This window comes from Salmo salar, chromosome ssa08, assembly GCF_905237065.1.
Source record: "Salmo salar chromosome ssa08, Ssal_v3.1, whole genome shotgun sequence".
NCBI lineage: Eukaryota > Metazoa > Chordata > Actinopteri > Salmoniformes > Salmonidae > Salmo > Salmo salar.
The window spans coordinates 24,306,558-24,329,738 of record NC_059449.1 but is presented as its reverse complement, the minus strand read 5'-3'; the positions used below and the strand labels follow the sequence as shown (position 1 = coordinate 24,329,738).

The following is a 23,181-nucleotide window of genomic DNA, read 5'->3' as shown; positions in this document are numbered from 1 at the left end:
GTATGGGGTTATATTATAGTCTACAGGGCTATGAGGTAGGGTATGGGGTTATATTATAGGCTACAGGGTTATGAGGTAGGGTATGGGGTTATATTGTAGTCTACAGGGCTATGAGGTAGGGTATGGGGTTATATTATAGTCTACAGGGCTATGAGGTAGGGTATAGGGTTATATTATAGTCTACAGGGCTATGAGGTAGGGTATGGGGTTATATTATAGGCTACAGGGCTATGAGGTAGGGTATGGGGTTATATTATAGTCTACAGGGCTGTGAGGTAGGGTATGGGGTTATATTATAGTCTACAGGGCTATGAGGTAGGGTATGGGGTTATATTATAGTCTACAGGGTTATGAGGTAGGGTATGGGGTTATATTATAGTCTACAGGGCTATGAGGTAGGGTATGGGGTTATATTATAGTCTACAGGGCTATGAGGTAGGGTATGGGGTTATATTATAGGCTACAGGGCTATGAGGTAGGGTATGGGGTTATATTATAGTCTACAGGGTTATGACGTAGGGTATGGGGTTATATTATAGTCTACAGGGCTATGAGGTAGGGTATGGGGTTATATTATAGTCTACAGGGTTATGAGGTAGGGTATGGGGTTATATTATAGTCTACAGGGCTATGAGGTAGGGTATGGGGTTATATTATAGTCTACAGGGTTATGAGGTAGGGTATGGGGTTATATTATAGTCTACAGGGCTATGAGGTAGGGTATGGGGTTATATTATAGGCTACAGGGTTGTGAGGTAGGGTATGGGGTTATATTATAGTCTACAGGGCTATGAGGTAGGGTATGGGGTTATATTATAGTCTACAGGGCTATGAGGTAGGGTATGGGGTTATATTATAGTCTACAGGGTTATGAGGTAGGGTATGGGGTTATATTATAGTCTACAGGGCTATGAGGTAGGGAATGGGGTTATATTATAGTCTATGGGGTTATGAGGTAGGGTATGGGGTTATATTATAGTCTACAGGGCTGTGAGGTAGGGTATGGGGTTATATTATAGTCTATGGGGTTATGAGGTAGGGTATGGGGTTATATTATAGTCTACAGGGCTATGAGGTAGGGTATGGGGTTATATTATAGGCTACAGGGTTATGAGGTAGGGTATGGGGTTATATTATAGTCTACAGGGTTATGAGGTAGGGTATGGGGTTATATTATAGTCTACAGGGCTATGAGGTAGGGTATGGGGTTATATTATAGTCTACAGGGTTATGACGTAGGGTATGGGGTTATATTATAGTCTACAGGGCTATGAGGTAGGGTATGGGGTTATATTATAGGCTACAGGGCTATGAGGTAGGGTATGGGGTTATATTATAGTCTACAGGGCTGTGAGGTAGGGTATGGGGTTATATTATAGTCTACAGGGCTATGAGGTAGGGTATGGGGTTATATTATAGTCTACAGGGTTATGAGGTAGGGTATGGGGTTATATTATAGTCTACAGGGCTATGAGGTAGGGTATGGGGTTATATTATAGTCTACAGGGCTATGAGGTAGGGTATGGGGTTATATTATAGGCTACAGGGCTATGAGGTAGGGTATGGGGTTATATTATAGTCTACAGGGCTATGAGGTAGGGTATGGGGTTATATTATAGTCTACAGGGCTATGAGGTAGGGTATGGGGTTATATTATAGGCTACAGGGTTATGAGGTAGGGTATGGGGTTATATTATAGTCTACAGGGCTATGAGGTAGGGTATGGGGTTATATTATAGTCTACAGGGCTATGAGGTAGGGTATGGGGTTATATTATAGTCTACAGGGTTATGAGGTAGGGTATGGGGTTATATTATAGTCTACAGGGCTATGAGGTAGGGAATGGGGTTATATTATAGTCTATGGGGTTATGAGGTAGGGTATGGGGTTATATTATAGTCTACAGGGCTGTGAGGTAGGGTATGGGGTTATATTATAGTCTATGGGGTTATGAGGTAGGGTATGGGGTTATATTATAGTCTACAGGGCTATGAGGTAGGGTATGGGGTTATATTATAGGCTACAGGGTTATGAGGTAGGGTATGGGGTTATATTATAGTCTACAGGGTTATGAGGTAGGGTATGGGGTTATATTATAGTCTACAGGGCTATGAGGTAGGGTATGGGGTTATATTATAGTCTACAGGGTTATGACGTAGGGTATGGGGTTATATTATAGTCTACAGGGCTATGAGGTAGGGTATGGGGTTATATTATAGGCTACAGGGCTATGAGGTAGGGTATGGGGTTATATTATAGTCTACAGGGCTGTGAGGTAGGGTATGGGGTTATATTATAGTCTACAGGGCTATGAGGTAGGGTATGGGGTTATATTATAGTCTACAGGGTTATGAGGTAGGGTATGGGGTTATATTATAGTCTACAGGGCTATGAGGTAGGGTATGGGGTTATATTATAGTCTACAGGGCTATGAGGTAGGGTATGGGGTTATATTATAGGCTACAGGGCTATGAGGTAGGGTATGGGGTTATATTATAGTCTACAGGGTTATGACGTAGGGTATGGGGTTATATTATAGTCTACAGGGCTATGAGGTAGGGTATGGGGTTATATTATAGTCTACAGGGTTATGAGGTAGGGTATGGGGTTATATTATAGTCTACAGGGCTATGAGGTAGGGTATGGGGTTATATTATAGTCTACAGGGTTATGAGGTAGGGTATGGGGTTATATTATAGTCTACAGGGCTGTGAGGTAGGGTATGGGGTTATATTATAGTCTATGGGGTTATGAGGTAGGGTATGGGGTTATATTATAGTCTACAGGGCTATGAAGTAGGGTATGGGGTTATATTATAGTCTACAGGGCTATGAGGGTAGGGTATGGGGTTATATTATAGTCTACAGGGCTATGAGGTAGGGTATGGGGTTATATTATAGTCTACAGGGCTATGAGGTAGGGTATGGGGTTATATTATAGGCTACAGGGTTATGAGGTAGGGTATGGGGTTATATTATAGTCTACAGGGCTATGAGGTAGGGTATGGGGTTATATTATAGTCTACAGGGCTATGAGGTAGGGTATGGGGTTATATTATAGTCTACAGGGTTATGAGGTAGGGTATGGGGTTATATTATAGTCTACAGGGCTATGAGGTAGGGAATGGGGTTATATTATAGTCTATGGGGTTATGAGGTAGGGTATGGGGTTATATTATAGTCTACAGGGCTGTGAGGTAGGGTATGGGGTTATATTATAGTCTATGGGGTTATGAGGTAGGGTATGGGGTTATATTATAGTCTATGGGGTTATGAGGTAGGGTATGGGGTTATATTATAGTCTACAGGGCTATGAAGTAAGGTATGGGGTTATATTATAGTCTACAGGGCTATGAGGTAGGGTATGGGGTTATATTATAGTCTACAGGGCTATGAGGTAGGGTATGGGGTTATATTATAGTCTACAGGGCTATGAGGTAGGGTATGGGGTTATATTATAGGCTACAGGGTTATGAGGTAGGGTATGGGGTTATATTATAGTCTACAGGGCTATGAGGTAGGGTATGGGGTTATATTATAGTCTACAGGGCTATGAGGTAGGGTATGGGGTTATATTATAGTCTACAGGGCTATGAGGTAGGGAATGGGGTTATATTATAGTCTATGGGGTTATGAGGTAGGGTATGGGGTTATATTATAGTCTACAGGGCTGTGAGGTAGGGTATGGGGTTATATTATAGTCTATGGGGTTATGAGGTAGGGTATGGGGTTATATTATAGTCTACAGGGCTATGAGGTAGGGTATGGGGTTATATTATAGGCTACAGGGTTATGAGGTAGGGTATGGGAGATTGACTGCACATGGGCGTGATTATTGTCTTTGTGCTCTTTCACTTCCCTGAGAAAGATGTGTATCAGGTAAACTAGTTTCTTTGAAAAATAAAAGTCCTTCTCGTAAATTCGGCCAAGTAAAAGTGACTTGCAGCAATGGGCATTGAATCTAAATGAAGGAAAAATGTGAAAAGTTTATGCCGCGTTCACAACAACAGGGAACTCGGAAAAATACCATGTCAACGCTCGAGAAAGAGGACAGTTCAAATCGATTTTTCCCAGTCAGATTTGGTTTTTTCCGAGTTCCCAGTTGTTATGAACGCGACATTAGGTTGAGAAACTGCTGCTTAGCTCACTAGTTACCACAGCCACAAAGTCAGAAGGTCCGCCTACCCGACCAATCAGATGAGGGATTGTGATGACGCGTAATCTTACCCGACCAATCATATGGTTGCGGGAAACGCTGCGTTCTCCAAATGGTAAATCTCGAGTTCAAGTTCTGAGGACCAAATAACGAAATACATTCAGGAACAAGAATTGGCATCGTCACTAAAATTCATAACATTAGGAAAATACAAAAGTTTTTGCCAAAAAAGTAAGTTGTTTTTCTTTTTGTGGATAACTAGTATTTAAATGATTAGATCACCTGTTGTTTTTTACGCACTACAAAGCCTTGACCAGAATGACGCGCTCTCCCCACTATTTATTGTTTCTGCAGTCAGGATTCACCCTCTTTAGAGAATTATTGGGTCACTTATCTGCAGGTAATCGTTGTTTTGAAACATGTTTCAGAGGTTTGTAGCGTTCTTTTACAATGTCATGTAGAAAAGTATTTTTGAGAAGTTAGGTTATCATAAAGAGCGAGATGATTTAGGGGGTAAGACATCCGCCAAGTTAATACAATATTGATTTAAACTTTAAAGAATTACTATTTTAGCCTTATTTACATTGTTGTTGATTCATAGTGATCAGCCTAATCAATAAGATGTGATGTGATATAGGCTACAGGGCTATGAGGTATGGTATTATTGTTATAGGCTACAGGGCTATGAGGTATGGTATTATTGTTATAGGCTACAGGGCTATGAGGTATGGTATTATTGTTATAGGCTACAGGGCTATGAGGTATGGTATTATTGTTATAGGCTACAGGGCTATGAGGTATGGTATTATTGTTATAGGCTACAGGGCTATGAGGTATGGTATTATTGTTATAGGCTACAGGGCTATGAGGTATGGTATTATTGTTATAGGCTACAGGGCTATGAGGTATGGTATTATTGTTATAGGCTACAGGGCTATGAGGTATGGTATTATTGTTATAGGCTACAGGGCTATGAGGTATGGTATTATTGTTATAGGCTACAGGGCTATGAGGTATGGTATTATTGTTATAGGCTACAGGGCTATGAGGTATGGTATTATTGTTATAGGCTACAGGGCTATGAGGTATGGTATTATTGTTATAGGCTACAGGGCTATGAGGTATGGTATTATTGTTATAGGCTACAGGGCTATGAGGTATGGTATTATTGTTATAGGCTACAGGGCTATGAGGTATGGTATTATTGTTATAGGCTACAGGGCTATGAGGTATGGTATTATTGTTATAGGCTACAGGGCTATGAGGTATGGTATTATTGTTATAGGCTACAGGGCTATGAGGTATGGTATTATTGTTATAGGCTACAGGGCTATGAGGTATGGTATTATTGTTATAGGCTACAGGGCTATGAGGTATGGTATTATTGTTATAGGCTACAGGGCTATGAGGTATGGTATTATTGTTATAGGCTACAGGGCTATGAGGTATGGTATTATTGTTATAGGCTACAGGGCTATGAGGTATGGTATTATTGTTATAGGCTACAGGGCTATGAGGTATGGTATTATTGTTATAGGCTACAGGGCTATGAGGTATGGTATTATTGTTATAGGCTACAGGGCTATGAGGTATGGTATTATTGTTATAGGCTACAGGGCTATGAGGTATGGTATTATTGTTATAGGCTACAGGGCTATGAGGTATGGTATTATTGTTATAGGCTACAGGGCTATGAGGTATGGTATTATTGTTATGTGATTGACAGCACATTAAGGTGATTATTATCTGTGGAAACTGACTCACTTTCACTTCCTGAAAGAAGACGTGCATTGGAATTATGTATAGCTGTCATTAAATAAAATAGTCTGTCTCTTCAAGTAAATGTGACGTTCAACAATGTGCATAGAAACTATTTAAATGTGGGGCCAAATCACATGTTAAGTTTAAAGCTTTCTGGTGACAGATCAGGAAGGCGGTGGTCCGTTTGGTGAACTGCAGGTGCGCTCGATATAACGTCACCGGCTCATCTATGCGCATTGTGAACCCCGGGTTGAATCGTCAGCATACCTTTTCTCAGAATGTAAACTCCGGTGCGCTCGATATAACGTCACCGGCTCATCTATGCGCATTGTGAACCCCGGGTTGAATCGTCAGCACACCTTTTCTCAGAATGTAAACTCCGGTGCGCTCGATATAACGTCACCGGCTCATCTATGCGCATTGTGAACCCCGGGTTGAATCGTCAGCACACCTTTTCTCAGAATACAAACCCCGGTGCGCCGGGCGAGATAAACTGATCGCACCTCAAGTGAACTCAAGCAGTGCACTGCAGCATGTGTCTATTCACTAAACCAGGGATGGACAACTGGCGGCCCGGGACCAGTAATAAAACATTGTTTTGGAACTCAGTCTGGGTCTCAACTTACTGTTGACCGTTAGAATAATAGAAAACACAAGGTGCAGTGTGTAAATGTGGTTGTGCATCAGCAGTCAGTCTATTAGCCCATGTTAGCTACATGTTTTTAGATGGTAAATTAGTCAAGTGGCTAAACTTGTAGTAAACATGGTTGAATTACCTACCGGGGTGGGGCCCATTGATCATCAGTTATCACATTACAAACTGCTAACATTTGCCTCCACTCTGTGGCAACATGAGTAGAATTAGCTGTAAAACTGAAAATGTTTTCTTTGAATTGCAGGAAATTAGTTAGAACATTTCTATATCATTTTCACTACGCCCCCATGGCAACATGGCAACATGGCCCCATGGCAACCTGGCCCCATGGCAACATGGCCCCATGGTAACATGTGCAGGAGAAACTGATATACATTTTTATTTATTGATTATTAAATGATTAAAACTAGTAATTATGTTACCAAATCTGAAACTAAAATAATTAAGAAACTCATTTGAAAAACTAAAACTATAATCATTGATTCCAAAACAAAAATTAAATAAAAACCATCATAAATTGTGTTCAGGATTTTTTTCTCCCTTCTATACGTTGTCTGGTAAATGCTGCCAGGAAATGGTGATGTTTCAAATAGGCCTAACTTGTTCATCACTAGTCTCCCTAGACAGACAGGTTGCCTCCCACAATGTACCAATGTTCCTGCATGCAAGCAAAGATTGTCCATTATATTGAGAAGATACTCAAGTGACCGCTCTAACAATGGAAATGCATGTCCTCAAAGAGGGAAGGCAGGCGGGAGGAGGTGAGATCTGGTGGGACCATCTAGCCAATGAGAGGGCAGATATGCGTGTGAACAACAGGCCATAGAGATAAAGGGACTGATTTTTATATCTGAGCCATTATAGCCTCTGTGACAGCATGGGCAGTGCCATTGACGATATCTCCATTTCAAAGTAGTACATTTTCTTATTCATTGGCTGATTGCTCCCAACTCATAGGAATTCCCACCCAGTTGACTACTTTAAAATGGTGGAAGGCCTCAAGCACAATGTCCGTTCTAAAACAGATTATATCCATGATGAATCCTCCATCTCTATGACAACAGGCACAACTCCAATATAAAGTATTTTCCCTCGTAACAACCTAACCATTATGGAACTTCTATTAGATCAAATAAGCCTCACGTAGCAAATTAGTAATTCCATTTTTTGTTGACCAAATTCGACAAACTCTCACTGACCTCCATACAAAACCTCCTCACATCGTGGGCTTATTTTCATTGACAGAGTTTTCGCTGAATAAAACCTCTCGCTTCGCCTCTTCCTCTCTGATACATGTCTGTAGAAGTTTCTGAGGTCAGAGTGGACAGAGAGGAAGAGGCGAAGTGAGAGGATTTACTCTGCCTAAAATCTGTCTGTTATTTTATTTCACCTTTATTAAACCAGGTAGGCCAGTTGAGAACAAGTTCTATGAGAGTGTGGAGTTACGTGAGGCTTATTTGATCTAATAGAAGGTTTGTAATGTTTAGGCTGTTACAGATGTACTGATATAAGTGGATGGATGTTGCATTCCGGTGATATGATACTGATGATTTGTCTCCATAGATGGTTTGTTTATGTTTCTACGGTTGTGGTTAGATGGAGTAGAGCTGTAGGCCTACAGCTCCATCTAGTGGTTGAGATGGGGACAACAGATGGTGACAAATGTCAGCTAATGGGGATCCAAGTCAAATCAAATGAATAACATATTGGACTGTGTATGTTTGAATACAATATGAAGTCTGATTTAAGTCTTTGACCTCAGACAGTAAATGTGTTGTTAATATAAATATTGACTGTTCTGTTATTTCTTATTGTAGCTGAGTGAGCTGTAACTTACATCAAAATGAGTCTCTCTGGGGAGAGAGACGAGGAGACCACTGCCTCTAAAATGCGTCTCTCTGGGGAGAGAGAGGAGGGGACCACTGCCTCTAAAATGAGTCTTTCTGGGGAGAGAGAGGAGGAGACCACTGCCTCTAAAATGAGCCTCTCTGGGGAGAGAGAGGAGGAGACCACTGCCTCCAAAATGACTCAAGACACCAGTTCTAAGAGGTAAGAGATGACATGTAAAATATACAGTTCTCTTAAAGATATAAAACTAAAGAGAAAAGTGTTCCCAAATTACATAAAATGTAGGTCATATCATTCACTTAAAAGGCCAGAAATGGATTTACCAATTGCAGACTGTATCTTTATAAAGAAACATCAGGACTTCTAGAAGTTCCATTATACAGTTGTTAAAAGGAAGTAGATGAGGTATTGATGAGATATTGATGAGGTGATCTGTCTCCCTGTTTTGTTCAGTGTCCAGAAGCCCAGAGCAGAGTCCCCTACAACCAGCCTGCTATCAATGAAGAGTGATCAGCCACCTGCTTTCAGCCAGGAACCATTACCAGATGACAATAAGGAAGTGGAGAGCTTGGACAGTGAGGATGCATTAAAGATCACACACAACCTTCTGGACAGAAGAAGTAAGACTGTGTTTCATACAATATTACAAAGAACGGTACAAAGACCCTTATAAAACACACACAAAGTCCCAACTCTCAATGTTTTCCTACAGGTCAAACTCTACTGACAGTCCAACAAGACATTAAGGCTAAACTGAAACACAAGTATCAACACATATCTGAAGGAATTGGACACCATGGAAACCAAAGTCTGTTAAAGGACATCTACACAGAGCTCTACATCACAGAGGGTGGAAGTGGAGGGCTCAATAATGAACATGAGGTTAGACACATAGAGATGGCATCCAAGAAACAAACCACACAAGAGACACCAATCAAATGCAACGACATCTTCAAGCCTTTACCTGGACAAGACAAACCTATCAGAACTGTGCTGACAAAAGGAATCGCTGGCATTGGAAAAACAGTCTCTGTGCAGAAGGTCATCCTTGACTGGGCAGAGGGAAAAGCAAATCAGGACGTTCATTTCATGTTTCCTCTTCCTTTCCGTGATCTGAACCTGAAAAAGGACCAATACAGTCTGATGCAACTTCTTTCCCACTACTTCCCAGAGCTGAAAGAGATTGACAGCATTGAAGATGGTGAAACCAAAACTGTTTTCATTTTTGATGGTCTGGATGAGTGTCGACTTCCTCTAGACTTCAAAAACAATGAGAAGTGCTGTGATGTCACGAAGCCAACCTCAGTGGACGTGCTGCTGACAAACCTCATCGAGGGGAATCTGCTTCCCTCTGCTCTCGTCTGGATAACCTCACGGCCTGCAGCAGCCAATCAGATCCCTCCTGAGTGTGTTGACCAGGTGACAGAGGTACGAGGGTTCAATGATCCACAGAAGGAGGAGTATTTCAGGAAGAAAATCCCAGATCAGAATCTGGCCAATGATATCATCAAACACATGAAGACATCAAGGAGCCTCCACATCATGTGCCACATGCCAGTCTTCTGTTGGATATCAGCCACTGTCCTTGAGATGATACTGAAAGAGGCAGAGAAGGATGAAGTCCCCAAAACTCTGACCCAGATGTACTCACACTTCATATTCATCCAAATCATTGTGAAGAACAGGAAGTACAACAAAGCCACAGAGACAAACCCAAAGGAACTGTCTCAGTCAGACAAAGAGATGATCCTGAAACTGGCAAAGCTGGCTTTCCAACAGCTGCAGAAGGGCAACCTGATCTTCTATGAGGAGGACCTGAGAGAGTGTGGCCTTGATGTCACAGAGGCATCAGTGTACTCAGCATTGTGTACAGAGATCTTTAAAGAAGAATCTGGGCTGTACCAAGAGAAGGTCTACAGCTTTGTGCATCTGAGCATTCAGGAGTTTCTAGCAGCAATGCATGCTTTAGAATCATGTCTGGACAAGAAGGAAAATGTTTTCCCCCCCAAAGCAGTCACTAGTGATGATGATGATGATGATGATGAGGAGGAGGAGGAGGAGGAGGAGGAGATTGATGATAAGCAGGACGAGGAGGAGGAGAACAAGGATGATGATGATGATGATGAGGAGGAGGAGGAGGAGGAGGAGGAGGAGATTGATGATAAGCAGGACGAGGAGGAGGAGAACAATGACGAAGATGAGGATGATGATGACGACAATGATGAAGAGGAGTCATTCCAGTTGTCTGACTTACACAGGAGAGCAGTGGACGAGGCCTTGAAGAGTGAGAATGGACACCTGGACCTGTTCCTCCGCTTCCTTCTGGGTCTCTCACTGGAGTCCAATCAGAATCTGTTACGAGGCCTTCTGACACAGACAGGATGTACGACAGAGACCAATGAGAAAACAGTTAAGAGAACAGTTGGGTACCTTTCAGTCAAGATCAAAAGAGAATCCACACCAGAAAGGATCATCAACTTGTTCCACTGTCTGAATGAACTTGGTGCCAACTCTCTAGTTGAAGACATGCAGACCTCCCTGCGATCAGGAACTCTTTCAGAAACAAAGCTAAAACCTGACCAATGTTCAGCCCTGGCCTACCTGTTACTGATGTCAGAGGAGGTGCTGGAGGAGTTTGACCTGAAGCCATACAACACATCAGAGGAAGGTTATCAGAGGTTGCTGCCGGTAGTGAAAACCTGCAAGAGAGCACTGTAAGTTCTGTTATTGAGTTTATGTATACAGTATCATTATAATGAAGGATTTGTATATCTAACAGATTATCTCCTCTCTCAAGACTGGATCACTGTAAACTCACGTATGAATCCTGTGAGACTCTGACCTCAGCTCTGCAGACACCAAACTCCCCCCTGAGAGAACTGAACCTCAGCTACAATGACCTGGAAGACAGAGGAGTGAAGCGGCTCTGTGTTGGACTAACCAGTCCACTCTGCAACATACAGACACTAGTGTGAGTTAAATATCTTCAGTATCCACTGTCTTTATAGTGTTTATATATTTATAGTAATTATGTGTTATTATGTTTTTAACATTATTTGAACATCTTGGTAAATATGCAGAAACATACATGAAATGTGATAAATATATGAAACTAAGGTTAAATATCTTGAGTGAGTTAGTATGTTTTTAACATAGTCTAGTCATGTCCTTCTGTTATTGTCTTAATGCATCTCATTATTCTTAAAGCTTTGCAAATTTAACATTTTATTGACATATCAAATTTATTTTTATATAGCCCTTCGTACATCAGCTGATATTCTCAAAGTGCTGTACAGAAACCCAGCCTAAAACCCCAAACAGCAAGCAAAGCATGTGAAAGAAGCACGGTGGCTAGGAAAAACTCCCTAGGAAAAACTCCCTAGAAAGGCCAAAAACCTAGGAAGAAACCTAGAGAGGAACCAGGCTATGAGGGGTGGCCAGTCCTCTTCTGGCTGTGCAGGGTGGATATTATAACAGAACATGGTCAAAATGTTAAAATGTTAAAATGTTCATAAATGACCAGCATGGTCAAATAATAATAATCATAGTAGTTGTCGAGGGTGCAACAAGCACGTCCGGTGAACAGGTCAGGGTTCCATAGCCGCAGGCAGAACAGTTGAAACTGGAGCAGCAGCACGGCCAGGTGGACTGGGGACAGCAAGGAGTCATCATACCAGGTAGTCCTGAGGCATGGTCCTAGGGCTCAGGTCCTCCGAGAGAAAGACAGAAAGAGAGAAAGAGAGAATTAGAGAGAGCATATTTAAATACACACAGGACACCGGATAAGACAAGAGAAATACTCCAGATGTAACAGACTGACCCTAGCCCCCGACACATAAACTACTGCAGCATAAATACTGGAGGCTGAGACAGGAGGGATCAGAAGACACTGTGGCCCCATCCGATGATACCCCGGACAGGGCCAAACAGGCAGGATATAACCCCACCCACTTTGCCAAAGCACAGCCCCCACACCACTAGAGGGATGTCTCCAACCACCAACTTACCGTCCTAAGACAAGGCCGAGTATAGCCCACAACGATCTCCGCCATGGCACAACCCAAGGGGGGGGGCGCCAACCCAGACAGGAAGACCACGTCAGTGACTCAACCCACTCAAGTGACGCACCCCTCCCATGGACGGCATGGAAGAACACCAGTAGGCCAGTGACTCAGCCTCTGTAAAAGGGTTAGAGGCAGAGAATCCCAGTGGAAAGAGGGGAACCGGCAAGGCAGAGACAGCAAGGGCGGTTCGTTGCTCCAGCCTTTCCGTTCACCTTCACACTCCTGGGCCAGACTATACTTAATCATAGGACCTACTGAAGAGATAAGTCTTCAGTAAAGACTTAAAGGTTGAGACTGAGTCTGCGTCTCTCACATTGGTAGGCAGACCATTCCATAAAAATGGAGCTCTATAGGAGAAAGCCCTACCTCCAGCCGTTTGCTTAGAAATTCTAGGGACAATTAGGAGGCCTGCGTCTTGTGACCGTAGCGTACGTGTAGGTATGTACGGCAGGACCAAATCGGAAAGATAGGTAGGAGCAAGCCCATGTAATGCTTTGTAGGTTAGCAGTAAAACCTTGAAATCAGCCCTTGCCTTAACAGGAAGCCAGTGTAGGGAGGCTAACACTGGAGTAATATGATCAAATTTTTTGGTTCTAGTCAGGATTCTAGCAGCCGTATTTAGCACTAACTGAAGTTTATTTAGTGCTTTATCCGGGTAGCCGGAAAGTAGAGCATTGCAGTAGTCCAGCCTAGAAGTAACAAAAGCATGGATTAATTTTTCTGCGTCATTTTTGGACAGAAAATTTCTGATTTTTGCAATGTTACGTAGATGGAAAAAAGCTGTCCTTGAAACAGTCTTGATATGTTCTTCAAAAGAGAGATCAGGGTCCAGAGTAACGCCGAGGTCCTTCACAGTTTTATTTGAGACGACTGTACAACCATCCAGATTAATTGTCAGATTCAACAGAAGATCTCTTTGTTTCTTGGGACCTAGAACAAGCATCTCTGTTTTGTCCGAGTTTAAAAGTAGAAAGTTTGCAGCCATCCACTTCTTTATGTCTGAAACACAGGCTTCTAGCGAGGGCAATTTTGGGGCTTCACCATGTTTCATTGAAATGTACAGCTGTGTGTCGTCTGCATAGCAGTGAAATTTAACATTATGTTTTCGAATGACATCCCCAAGAGGTAAAATATATAGTGAAAACAATAGTGGTCCTAAAACGGAACCTTGAGGAACACCGAAATTTACAATTGATTTGTCAGAGGACAAACCATTCACAGAGACAAACTGATATCTTTCCGACAGATAAGATCTAAACCAGGCCAGAACTTGTCCATGTAGACCAATTTGGGTTTCCAATCTCTCCAAAAGAATGTGGTGATCGATGGTATCAAAAGCGGCACTAAGATCTAGGAGCACGAGGACAGATGCAGAGCCTCGGTCTGACGTCATTAAAAGGTCATTTACCACCTTCACAAGTGCAGTCTCAGTGCTATGATGGGGTCTAAAACCAGACTGAAGCGTTTCGTATACATTGTTTGTCTTCAGGAAGGCAGTCAGTTGCTGTGCAACAGCTTTTTCTAAAATTTTGGAGAGGAATGGAAGATTCGATATAGGCCGATAGTTTTTTATAATTTCTGGATCAAGATTCGGCTTTTTTCAAGAGAGGCTTTATTACTGCCACTTTTAGTGAGCTTGGTACACATCCGGTGGATAGAGAGCCGTTTATTATGTTCAACATAGGAGGGCCAAGCACAGGAAGCAGCTCTTTCAGTAGTTTAGTTGGAATAGGGTCCAGTATGCAGCTTGAGGGTTTGGAGGCCATGATTATTTTCATCATTGCGTCAAGAGATATAGTACTAAAACACTTTAGTATCTCCCTTGATCCTAGGTCCTGGCAGAGTTGTGCAGACTCAGGACAATGGAGCTTTGGAGGAATACCCAGATTTAAAGAGGAGTCTGTAATTTGCTTTCTAATGATCATGATCTTTTCCTCAAAGAAGTTCATAAATTTATTACTGCTGAAGTGAAAGCCATCCTCCATTTGCGAAGGCTGCTTTTTAGTTAGCTTTGCGACAGTATCAAAAATAAATTTCGGATTGTTCTTATTTTCCTCAATTAAGTTGGAAAAATAGGATGATCGAGCAGCAGTAAGGGCTCTTCGATACTGCACGGTACTGTCTTTCCAAGCTAGTCGGAAGACTTCCAGTTTGGTGTGGCGCCATTTCCGTTCCAATTTTCTGGAAGCTTGCTTCAGAGCTCGTGTATTTTCTGTATACCAGGGAGCTAGTTTCTTATGACAGATGTTTTTAGTTTTTAGGGGTGCAACTGCATCTAGGGTATTGCGCAAGGTTAAATTGAGTTCCTCGGTTAGGTGGTTAACTGATTTTTGTCCTCTGACGTCCTTGGGTAGGCAGAGGCAGTCTGGAAGGGCATCAAGGAATCTTTGGGTTGTCTGAGAATTTATAGCACGACTTTTAATGCTCCTTGGTTGGGGTCTGAGCAGATTATTTGTTGCAATTGCAAACGTAATAAAATGGTGGTCCGATAGTCCAGGATTATGAGGAAAAACATTTAGATCCACAACATTTATTCCATGGGACAAAACTAGGTCCAGAGTATGACTGTGGCAGTGAGTAGGTCCAGAGACATGTTGGACAAAACCCACTGAGTCGATGATGGCTCCGAAAGCCTTTTGGAGTGGGTCTGTGGACTTTTCCATGTGAATGTTAAAGTCACCAAAAATTAGAATATTATCTGCTATGACTACAAGATCCGATAGGAATTCAGGGAACTCAGTGAGGAACACTGCATTTGGCCCAGGAGGCCTATAAACAGTAGCTATAAAAAGTGAGTGAGTAGGCTGCATAGATTTCATGACTAGAAGCTCAAAAGACGAAAACGTCATTGTTGTTTTTTTTTTGTAAATTGAAATTTGCTATCGTAAATGTTAGCAACACCTCCGCCTTTGCCGGATGCACGGGGGGTATGGTCACTAGTGTAACCAGGGGGTGAGGCCTCATTTAACACAGTAAATTCATCAGGCTTAAGCCATGTTTCAGTCAGGCAAATCACATCAAGATTATGATCAGTGATTAGTTCATTGACTATAACTGCCTTGGAAGTGAGGGATCTAACATTAAGTAACCCAATTTTGAGATGTGAGGTATCACAATCTCTTTCAATAATGGCAGGAATGGAGGAGGTCTTTATACTAGTGAGATTGCTAAAGCGAACACCGCCATTTTTAATTTTGCCCAACCTAGATCGAGGCACAGACACGGTCTCAATGGGGAAAGCTGAGCTGACTACACTGACTGTGCTAGTGGCAGACTCCACTAAGCTGGCAGGCTGGCTAACAGCCTGCTGCCTGGCCTGCACCCTATTTCATTGTGGAGCTAGAGGAGTTAGAGCCCTGTCTATGTTCGTAGATAAGATGAGAGCACCCCTCCAGCTAGGATGGAGTCCGTCACTCCTCAACAGGCCAGGCTTGGTCCTGTTTGTGGGTGAGTCCCAGAAAGAGGGCCAATTATCTACAAATTCTATCTTTTGGGAGGGGCAGAAAACAGTTTTCAACCAGCGATTGAGTTGTGAGACTCTGCTGTAGAGCTCATCACTCCCCCTAACTGGGAGGGGGCCAGAGACAATTAATCGATGCCGACACATCTTTCTAGCTGATTTACACGCTGAAGCTATGTTGCGCTTGGTGACCTCTGACTGTTTCATCCTAACATCGTTGGTGCCGACGTGGATAACAATATCTCTATACTCTCTACACTCGCCAGTTTTAGCTTTAGCCAGCACCGTCTTTAGATTAGCCTTAACGTCGGTAGCCCTGCCCCCTGGTAAACAGTGTATGATCGCTGGATGATTAGTTTTAAGTCTAATACTGCGGGTAATGGAGTCGCCAATGACTAGGGTTTTCAATTTGTCAGAGCTAATGTTGGGAGCCGTCGGCGTCTCAGACCCCACAACGGGAGGAGTAGAGACCAGAGAAGTCTCGGCCTCCGACTCCGACTCGCTTAATGGGGAGAACCGGTTGAAAGTTTCTGTCGGCTGAATAAGCGACACCGGTTGAGCATTCCTACAGCGTTTCCCTCCAGAAGCCATGAGAAAGATGTCCGGCTGCGGGGACCGTGCGAGGGGGTTTATACTAACGTTACTATCTGTACTTACTGGTGGCACAGACGCTGTTTCATCCTTTCCTACACTGAAATTACCCTTGCCTAACGATCGCGTCTGAAGCTGGGCTTGCAGCACAGCTATCCTTGCCGTAAGGCGATCGTTCTCCTGTATATTATAAGTACAACGACTGCAATTAGAAGGCATCATGTTAATGTTACTTAGCTTCGGCTGTTTGAAGTCCTGACGAACCATGTCCAGATAAAACCTCCGGGGTGAAAAAGTTGAATGAAAAAAGTTGAGTGAGGGAAAAAGTAAAAATATACGGTAATGAAAAAGTAAAAAACCGTCAGGTATCAAAGTAAGATCGGCAACAAAAACGCACAGCAGCGTAAACAGGTCTGCAAGTTGTCTCCTCTCTCCAGACTGGATGGCTGTAAACTCACATATAAATCCTGTGAGGCTCTGGCCTCAGCTCTGCAGACACCAAACTCCCCCCTGAGAGAACTGGACCTCAGCAACAATGACCTGGAAGACAGAGGAGTGGAGCTGCTCTGTGTTGGACTAACCAGTCCACTCTGCAACATACAGACACTAGTGTGAGTTAAATATCTTCAGTATCCACTGTCTTTATAGTGTTTATATATTTATAGTAATTAGGTGTTATTATGTTTTTAACATTATTTGAACATCTTGGTAAATATGCAGAAAGATACATGAAATGTGATAAATATATGAAACTAAGGTTAAATATCTTGAGTGAGTTAGTATGTTTTTAACATAGTCTAGTCATGTCCTTCTGTTATTGTCTTAATGCATCTCATTATTCTTAAAGCTTTGCATATTTAACAGTGTGTCGACATATCTCCTCTCTCCAGACTGGCTGGCTGTAAACTCACATATGAATCCTGTGAGACTCTGGCCTCAGCTCTGCAGACACCAAACTCCCCCCTGAGAGAACTGGACCTCAGCTACAATGACCTGGGAGACATAGGAGTGGAGCTGCTCTGTGTTGGACTAACCAGTCCACTCCGCAACATACAGACACTAGTGTGAGTTAACTATCTTCAGTATCCACTGTCTTTATAGTGTTTATATATTTGTAGTTATTATGTTAACATTATTTTAAAATCTTGGTAAATATGCAGAAACATTCATCAAATGTGATAAATATATCAAACTAAGGTTAAATATATTGAGTGAGTTAGTGTGTTTTTAGTAAAATATATAAACTATTGGGACCAAGACTTAAAAAGAACTGATATTGGTCACAAGATGGAGGGAATGTTGGAACATAACTAACAAAATTAAAGTTAGCAAAAATATATGATTAATCCAGTATAAACTAATGTATAGAGTTTATTACACGAGACAAAATTAACAAATGCTACAGCACAACAACAGAGTCATGTCTTAAGTGTAGAACTAACAATGAGTCAATAATTCATGCTTTCTGGGAATGCTATAATTCCAAAAGTTATGGGCGGAGTTAGAAGTTGTCTGTCAGAAGTATTACAATGGAAACACACTTTTAATCCGTCTGTCTGCATATTTCATGACATGGCATATGGGGGTGTAGAGACCCAATGAGCTGGATGATTCTCTTCTCATCACTCATCTTGTAAAAACATATACTACAAATATATGAAAATATGAAAATGGTTGTAAAAAGTTAACATTTGTTAATAATGTGTCCTTCTGTTATTGTCTTAATGCATCTCATTATTCTTAATGTTTTGCATATTTAACAGTGTCGATATATCTCCTCTCTCCAGACTGGATCACTGTAACCTCACATATGAATCCTGTGAGGCTCTGGCCTCAGCTCTGCAGACACCAAACTCCCCCCTGAGAGAACTGGACCTCAGCTACAATGACCTGGGAGACAGAGGAGTGGAGCTGCTCTGTGTTGGCCTAACCAGTCCACTCCGCAACATACAGACACTAGTGTGAGTTAAATATCTTCAGTATGAGTTATTATGTGGATGTTTTAAACATGTGTTAATCATGTGCTCTTCTGCCCTCTAGTCTAGGTCAGTGTGGTTTGACAGAGGGTTGCTGTTCAGTTCTGGCCTCAGTCCTGAGTTCACCCAACTCACAACTGAAACAACTGGAGCTGAGAGACAATGACCTGCAGGACTCAGGAGTTACACTGCTGTCTGCTGGACTGGAGGATCCAGACTGTAAACTACACACACTGGGGTAAGTACAGCTGTTTCAGTCAGGTCAGTACTGAGCTTAGTAAAACAAATACTCTGAAAATCTGACGTTTCTTCACAATGTTTGTGTCATGGACAAATGTATGGGTGTCCTACAAGATGATTGACACCAGTACACCAACCTAGACAGCTGTTGTGTCTCTCTGTAGGCTGTCTGGCTGTCTGGTCACAGAGGAGGGCTGTGCTGCTCTGTCTTCAGCTCTGAGGTCAAACCCCTCCCACCTGAAAGAGCTGGACCTGAGCTACAATCACCCAGGAGACCCTGCAGGGGGACTGCTTTCAGCTGCTCTGGTGGATCCCACATATAAACTGATGAAGCTGAAGTAAGTCAGAATAGATGTCCTAATAGTGTGAGCAGTGGTTGTGTCATATGTAGTGTAGTAGGTTCAGTAACATGAGGACATGATGGTAGAATTAAGGGGAAGTTTACTCAGCAGGCTGAGCACTCCAACACAGCATACATCATCACTACATGAATACTCTTCTTCTGCATCTCTGATATCCTGTTGGAATTGTACTCCGCTCTGTATGCAGTAGGTAGGATAGAATACCTGTTTGTCTCTAGTAATGAATTGTACTCTGTTCTGTATGCAGTAGGTAGGATATAATACCTGTATGTCTCTAGTAATGAATTGTAGTCTGTTCTGTATGCAGTAGGTAGGATAGAATACCTGTATGTCTCTAGTAATGAATTGTACTCCGTTCTGTATGCAGTAGGTAGGATAGAATACCTGTATGTCTCTAGTAATGAATTGTACTCTGTTCTGTATGCAGTAGGTAGGATAAAATACCTGTATGTCTCTAGTAATGAATTGTACTCTGTTCTGTATGCAGTAGGTAGGATAGAGTACCTGTATGTCTCTAGTAATGAATTGTACTCCGTTCTGTATGCAGTAGGTAGGATAGAATACCTGTATGTCTCTAGTAATGAATTGTACTCCGTTCTGTATGCAGTAGGTAGGATAGAATACCTGTATGTCTCTAGTAATGAACTTGGATAGTGCACCAGAACACAACAATATGGTTTAAATGTTGACTGCTTTATTAGGTCTTTGTCAGTCAATAACCTGTTTCTCCTACAGTGTGGATCATGGTGGAGAGTGCAGGCTCAAATCAGGGCTGAGGAAATGTACGTCTCTTCAATCCTAATTAACTGCATATTCAGAACTATAGTATCATAGTAACTAATCAATACTTGTTCTGTACCTACAAAACAACATTTTATATTAAGATGTGGTTTGATTAAACTCTCCTTTTGTCTACAGATGCCTGTCATCTCACCCTGGACCCAAATACAGCAAACCCAAACCTGATACTGTCTGAGGGGAACAGGAAGGTGACATTGGAAGAGAAGCAGCATTATGAAAACCATCCAGACAGATTTGACTATAGTCCCCAAGTTCTCTGCAGAGAAGGCTTATCTGGATCTCGTTATTACTGGGAGATGGAGAGGGATGGTGAATGGGCTGACATTGGTGTGGTGTACAAAGGAATGAACAGGAAGGTAGAAGAGGATGACAGTTTTATTGGATTCAATAGGAAGTCCTGGTGTTTAATCTGCTGTGATGGCCTCTACTTATTTCACCATCCTGGAGTCAGCAGAACAATCTCTGGTCCTGTTTCTAACAGAGTTGGAGTGTATCTGGACTGGCCAGCTGGTACTTTGTCCTTCTATAGTGTGTCCTCCTCTGGTACACTGACACACCTTTACACAGAACACACCACATTCACTGAACCCCTCTATCCTGGGTTTGGGGTTTGCTCCTCCTCCTCCTCAGTGACCCTGTGTCAGATAGATGACCAACACATTCAGAGGTGAGTCATAGCAATATTTCATCATTTGTTTCATCATTTCTATAATTACATTAGTAGTGGTGTGTTTTAATGTGTTCTGTTGGACCTACAGACAGTTAGATTAGTAGTAGTGGTGTGTTTTAATGTGTTCTGTTGGACCTACAGACAGTTAGATTAGTAGTAGTGGTGTGTTTTAATGTGTTAGTAGATTCCTGTCCTCTATTTAATTTCAGTCTGTTAAATGGAACAGCCTCTCTGTAATGTCATTCTCTCTCTAACCACTAGAGGGCATCAGAACCTGTTGAATAGAACAGCCTCTCTGTAATGTCATTATCTCTCTAACCATTAGAGGGCATCAGAACCTGTTGAATAGAACAGCCTCTCTGTAATGTCATTCTCTCTCTAACCACTAGAGGGAATCAGAACCTGTTAAATAGAACAGCCTCTCTGTAATGTCATTCTCTCTCGAACCACTAGAGGGCATCAGAACCTGGTAAATAGAACAGCCTCTCTGTAATGTCATTCTCTCTAACCATTAGAGGGCATCAGAACCTGTTAAATAGAACAGCCTCTCTGTAATGTCATTAACTCTCTAATCACTACCTGGGGGTATGTAACTCATGATAACTGGTGACTTCACATCTCTAAGGGCTTTCCTCAACATATGCAATGTCTTCATTAGTATTGCCTCTATGAAAGTTGACATAGTGGGTTATGTCACATTTAGGCAATGCGCCCTACGTAGGGAGTTGTTCTCTCACCCCTTATAAACTTGTTGTATGTCTTATGAAGACTGTATGTATGCTATATAAAGCCTTTATAAGTTGTATTTAGTTTAATCACAGTCTATCCTTCTGCTTTACCAACACCAGAGACCATGGTGGAGAGAGTTGGATCAAGCCTGGACCTGAGAACACCAGAGACCATGGTGGAGAGAGTTGGATCAAGCCTGGACCTGAGAACACCAGAGACCATGGTGGAGAGAGTTGTATCAAGCCTGGACCTGAGAACATCAGAGACCATGGTGGAGAGAGTTGTATCAAGCCTGGACCTGAGAACACCAGAGACCATGGTGGAGAGAGTTGGATCAAGCCTGGACCTGAGAACACCAGATACCATGGTGGAGAGAGTTGGATCAAGCCTGGACCTGAGGACACAAGAGACCATGGTGGAGAGAGTTGGATCAAGCCTGGAACTGAGAACACCAGAGACCATGGTGGAGAGAGTTGGATCAAGCCTGGACCTGAGAAATGTGAGTTAACTGATAATTGTTTTTAAATCAAAATTGTTTAAAGCGTTCATTGTAGTTGAGTCCCAGTCAAGGAACACAATCATGATCTATTTGGTCAGAACAAACTTAAAGGTAGAGTCAGCGATATGACGTAGATGCACAAAGTAAACAGCATAGTGGGTCAATTTCTACAACAACTAAGAGCGTTATACAGCAAGGCTAAATTTCTCTGCTGTTTTGATCCCGTGACTACCACTCTGTTAGAGAGTGAAGAGAACCCTTGCACATGGACAGATACTGTGTGTGACTGTGTGAGAGAGAAGTCAGGCATCTTGCTCATCACAATATCTGTTGTGCTGCTCGTACATCATCATTTAGCTGACTCTACCTTTAAGCTCTCATCCTAGGATCTACCAGAAATCAGACCCCAACATCTACAAAACATGGACGAGAACGATGTTGTTTCCTGCTTCCACAAACATTAATTAATATAACACTAATGCCAGATTATGGTATGCTAATGAGTGTACATTCTGAGACTGTTGATCACTTATATTCATTTTTATTAAGTCTATTTAATAATTATGAATTCAATATTCCATGAGATTGTCCATTTCAAGTAACAACTACTTTTGGCTTCAGGGATTCCTCAGAGCTGTAAGACTTGTGACCATGTTGAGGTAAGTCATAATGTCAATTCTTACTTTTACATACCTGCAGGAGTCAGGCACAGTCTCAAAGCCAGGTGTGTACTGACCAACCATTCATACTGGGATATAGAGAGTCCTGTGTTCTGCTTTAGTAATATAAACACAGTCTCAAAGCCAGGTGTGTACTGACCAACCATTCATACTGGGATATAGACAGTCCTGTGTTCTGCTTTAGTAATATAAACACAGTCTCAAAGCCAGGTGTGTACTGACCAACCATTCATACTGGGATATAGACAGTCCTGTGTTCTGCTTTAGTAATATAAACACAGTCTCAAAGCCAGGTGTGTACTGACCAACCATTCATACTGGGATATAGACAGTCCTGTGTTCTGCTTGTAGTCATGCTGTCACGACTGTCTAGGACCAGTGGAGAGGTGGAATCAGGAGCAGGAGACAGAGGGCCGGAGCAACGGTGTTTTAATAGTATTAGTGACGCAATAGCCGTAGGGCACCAGGCGCGTGGCGAAGTCTGCCAGGGGAAAAACACCTTCCCAAAATAAGCGCACTGGAAACGAAAAGCGCACGGGGCGCAGCCCGGCAATAATAATCGACAATAACAATTTACAATCACAACTGTCCTGAGTGGACAATAAACAATCCCGCACGAGAACCCCAACTGAAAATACACACTAAATAACCCCCCACTAATGACAAACACAAAACAGGTGCGAGATAGAC

General features: G+C 42.3%; 2 protein-coding genes across 2 annotated transcripts in view; one reads left to right on the top strand and one right to left on the bottom strand.

The window, feature by feature from the left end:
- The window catches only part of LOC123744234 (NACHT, LRR and PYD domains-containing protein 12), a 294,132-nt gene that overhangs the window by 34,465 nt on the left and 236,486 nt on the right, over positions 1-23,181 (bottom strand). The window lies entirely within an intron of this gene.
- LOC106597603 (uncharacterized) overlaps positions 1-23,181 on the top strand; it is a 35,766-nt gene that overhangs the window by 3,543 nt on the left and 9,042 nt on the right. Inside the window, exons 2-14 of the mRNA XM_045723033.1 lie at positions 8,389-8,620; positions 8,873-9,039; positions 9,132-11,133; positions 11,217-11,390; positions 16,972-17,145; positions 17,425-17,598; positions 18,322-18,495; positions 18,575-18,748; positions 18,915-19,088; positions 19,848-19,894; positions 20,031-20,580; positions 21,768-21,811; positions 22,433-22,470. Coding sequence (XP_045578989.1) covers positions 8,415-8,620; positions 8,873-9,039; positions 9,132-11,133; positions 11,217-11,390; positions 16,972-17,145; positions 17,425-17,598; positions 18,322-18,495; positions 18,575-18,748; positions 18,915-19,088; positions 19,848-19,894; positions 20,031-20,580; positions 21,768-21,811; positions 22,433-22,470 — 4,098 coding nt within the window. The 5' untranslated portion in view covers positions 8,389-8,414. The remainder of the gene's footprint in view (positions 1-8,388; positions 8,621-8,872; positions 9,040-9,131; positions 11,134-11,216; positions 11,391-16,971; positions 17,146-17,424; positions 17,599-18,321; positions 18,496-18,574; positions 18,749-18,914; positions 19,089-19,847; positions 19,895-20,030; positions 20,581-21,767; positions 21,812-22,432; positions 22,471-23,181) is intronic.